Source organism: Rhynchophorus ferrugineus, unplaced genomic scaffold (assembly GCF_030347505.1).
Source record: "Rhynchophorus ferrugineus isolate W39M unplaced genomic scaffold, kcgeb_rfMv2 rfM7, whole genome shotgun sequence".
Lineage (NCBI taxonomy): Eukaryota > Metazoa > Arthropoda > Insecta > Coleoptera > Curculionidae > Rhynchophorus > Rhynchophorus ferrugineus.
The window spans coordinates 5,242,236-5,245,435 of NW_027472586.1; the positions used below are offsets into that span (position 1 = coordinate 5,242,236).

The 3,200-nt window shown below is 34.8% G+C and overlaps 1 protein-coding gene across 2 annotated transcripts; it reads right to left on the reverse strand.

The window, feature by feature from the left end:
- Nucleotides 1–1,362: 1,362 nt before the first annotated feature.
- Nucleotides 1,363–2,860, reverse strand: LOC143199609 (uncharacterized). Of its 2 annotated transcripts, XM_076409534.1 has the most exons (3): nucleotides 2,560–2,860; nucleotides 2,335–2,502; nucleotides 1,363–2,232 (listed from the first exon to the last, which is right to left on the reverse strand). In XM_076409534.1, exons 1-3 carry the CDS (start codon nucleotides 2,747–2,749, stop codon nucleotides 1,367–1,369), a joined length of 1,224 nt encoding a protein of 407 aa, XP_076265649.1. In that variant the 5' UTR covers nucleotides 2,750–2,860; the 3' UTR covers nucleotides 1,363–1,366. The 2 variants fall into 2 exon arrangements, with proteins under 2 accessions (XP_076265649.1, XP_076265648.1); XM_076409533.1 differs by having other exon boundaries at nucleotides 2,335–2,860.
- Between the last annotated feature and the right edge of the window lie 340 nt (nucleotides 2,861–3,200).

Here is a 3,200-nt window from a genome sequence, read left to right on the forward strand (position 1 = left end):
TGCAGGTTGGAGTTTCATTGCTTTGCATATTTAATGGCAATTTTAGTGCTGAATGGGCTGTTCGACCACCTTCAAGCAAAGTTGCTGCGATTCCCGACGAAGCGAGTGCAAGTGCAATTTTATTTTGTGAGCGAATTGTTGCTAATATTAATGAAATAAAAAAAGTTTTTCCTGTACCACCAGGTGCATCTAAGAAATAAATCCCTCCAGTTTCATCATTTGTTACTTTCATAAGAGTTTCAAATACATACTTCTGTTGTTCATTTAACAGTGGAAGATTTGTTTGAATTTATTCTTTCAAAGCGTTGAGATCATACAGTCTTTCTCGATGCAACTCTTGGTTAAAAGCGTCATGCATTGGACGATTGGGCGCGGTCAGGCCTAATTGAATTAATAGTTTGTTTGACATTATCAAGCACATGTCCTCAATTGAAATCAATGCTTCATTGTAAATTTCTTCACTGATTTGTATATTTGGATTTCCCATTCTATTCCGTATTTGATACAAAATATCATCACACATATAATCTTTGTACTTCATCCACAAATCAATTGGGTTTGATGGGAAGCATGTAGATATGATTATAGAAAACAATGTTCGTATTTGATGAGTGTGTGATGATATTACAGCATCATTGAGAGTTTGATCCCAATGAGCGTCATTTTCAAGCAATTGCAAACGTTGACAGGCTTCTCTGTAGGATCCACACAATTCACCATCAACAGTTCGTAACTGTTGGAATGATGTTGGGCCACGTACATTGACTAATAGCAGTCGTAAATAAAAACATTCATCATTGCTTGGATGTACTGAATAAATCCGGCCAATCGCATCGGTGGAATATACATCTGTATATCCTGGAACTGGTTTTCCTTGTTTCCGTCGTATAAATCTCCTTGAGGATTGATTCCAGGTATAATATTTTGGCATTTCAGAATATAGCAATGTTTGTGCGAAATCATCGTTTTGGCATGTCTCAAAAAAACTGGTTAATGTAGTAGATGGTGGCTGAGCAGCTCTTTGTACTGCGTTCTGTGCTGTAAAATACACTCTTTGTCCATTTTCTAAATGCACAGCTAAGTGAACAACAGAAGGGTGTCTCTCATGAATAGGAAAAGAAAATATTCGCCAAACTGCTTCATTACTACTGACATAGCGGCCCATTTGGTATTGGGTAACTTCATCATTAGAATTCCCTGCACCAATTCCAATCACAGCCATATCACTCCCTTTGGTTACATATTTGCAAATGTATTTAATCGATTTCACTGAATGGCAAGATTCAACGTTGATGTGTGCTTTGAATGTCTTTGATAAAATGGGTGAATATGGAACAATCCAACGATTATCTATTTCAATATCTTGTTAATTTAATTTGACAATTGTTGATTTTCCATTGTCTGCTGTCGATCTGCGACGATACAATGGATAACCGTCATTACCAGTAATTGTTTCCGATATTAATGTCCGTGGATATCGTTTTGAACATTTACCATCCATCATACACGGTGAATTTTGATTAAGAGTTCCACAGGGACCATGTATCATGTTTTTGATAACTACCTCATGCAATCCAGGATCTACTTGTACATTAGGGATTTCAGCTGATATCACTGCATCAACTTCATTTGGCCTTATCTTTTCAACCAACCAAATCAAAATGTGTGCATGTGGCAATCCTCGTTTCTGCCACTCCACAGAATACATCCAGCAGCGTGTCTCACCAAACACATTATGTTTTACGATGAAATTCATTAAAGATTTCAACTTTTGTCTAAAGGCTCTGGCTGTAATATCATGACGATCAATGGATGATTTCCCAGGTAATAACTCCTGCTTAATTTCTATCCATTGCGAATTGCATGTAAATGTGATGAACAAATCTGCTGTACCATAATGACGAACATACGACATGGCATCTTGAGCATATTCGTGCATATGCCGAGGGCTTCCGATGTATGTTGCTGGAAGAATAGTCATCCGACCGACATTCTGTGCATTTCCATCAGTATTAATCGCATCTCGAAGGTGAATATACTCTTCAGATCGGAGTTTGGTTTGATTCAACCTGATGAATGTTAATCTCTCCGTTTCAATTTTAACATACATGTCATCAACATATTTGTGATATAATCGCCGACATTTCAATATGTGATTATCTGCATTTTCCCGAATCATTAGGCGGTATGAATAATAGTTCATTGAACTGACTTTTTTGTTGGTTTCAGAACCTGTAAACAGATTTTGTTTTAATAACATTCAAATATAAAATTAAAATACATAATATAGTGACTGAGATATTATCGCCATAGCTAAACTAATATTTTAGTTACCTGTAATGGGATTTATCATTTTTATTGATAAATCGTAGCCATCTTCACCTTGCCAAAATATAATGGGATATTGCAGTGCATCATATGAGCGGTGTGTTTCCTTTATAGGTTGTAATTGAAAATTCCGACGATGTAAAACAATATCACGGGATTCCAAGTTTTCTCCAACTACAACGATAGCAACTTCATCAATAGTTGGTGCATTAAAACGTCTTGTATGTTGACCTGCAGGTGTTTTATCAGCTCTGATTACAATTTTGTGATTATCGGATGGCATCAGATCCAGGGCAGTTTTAAACAATATAATCAATTGATTGTGTTGATGAAATAAAGTTTGTAATTGTTCTACAATAGACCTTTTTACTAAATTGTTATGTGCACAACGCAGATCAATTTCTTGTGGTGAATTGCCCATAAAATAAATTTGCAGGAATTTGTTGTCGCTATCTGACACTGGTAACAGTGAACCTGCTCTGTGATATATTTGCCCTAGTATCTGTAAATAAAAAAAATATTATGGTGTGGTATAAATTAATGGATTGTCAATGATCAAACTTAAATAATATTTGATCTTAAAAAGTATATATTTAGTTTTAACTAATATCTATCAAATATAAAATATAATAAAAGTGTCACTGAAACTGAATCACCATATAATATGATGACTAAGTGATATATTTCGTAATTATTAAGAAATTGAAGATTAGTAACACATCTTAACTTTGGTGACAGAAAATTTTGTTCGCTAAAATAATTATGAGTAACTGCTATAATACATACCTTGAAAGTTGGCATAAAATTTTCCCGAACTGCATTTGTTGCCCCAAATGAAGTCATTTGAAAGCAATTGTTATATTGTTGAATAT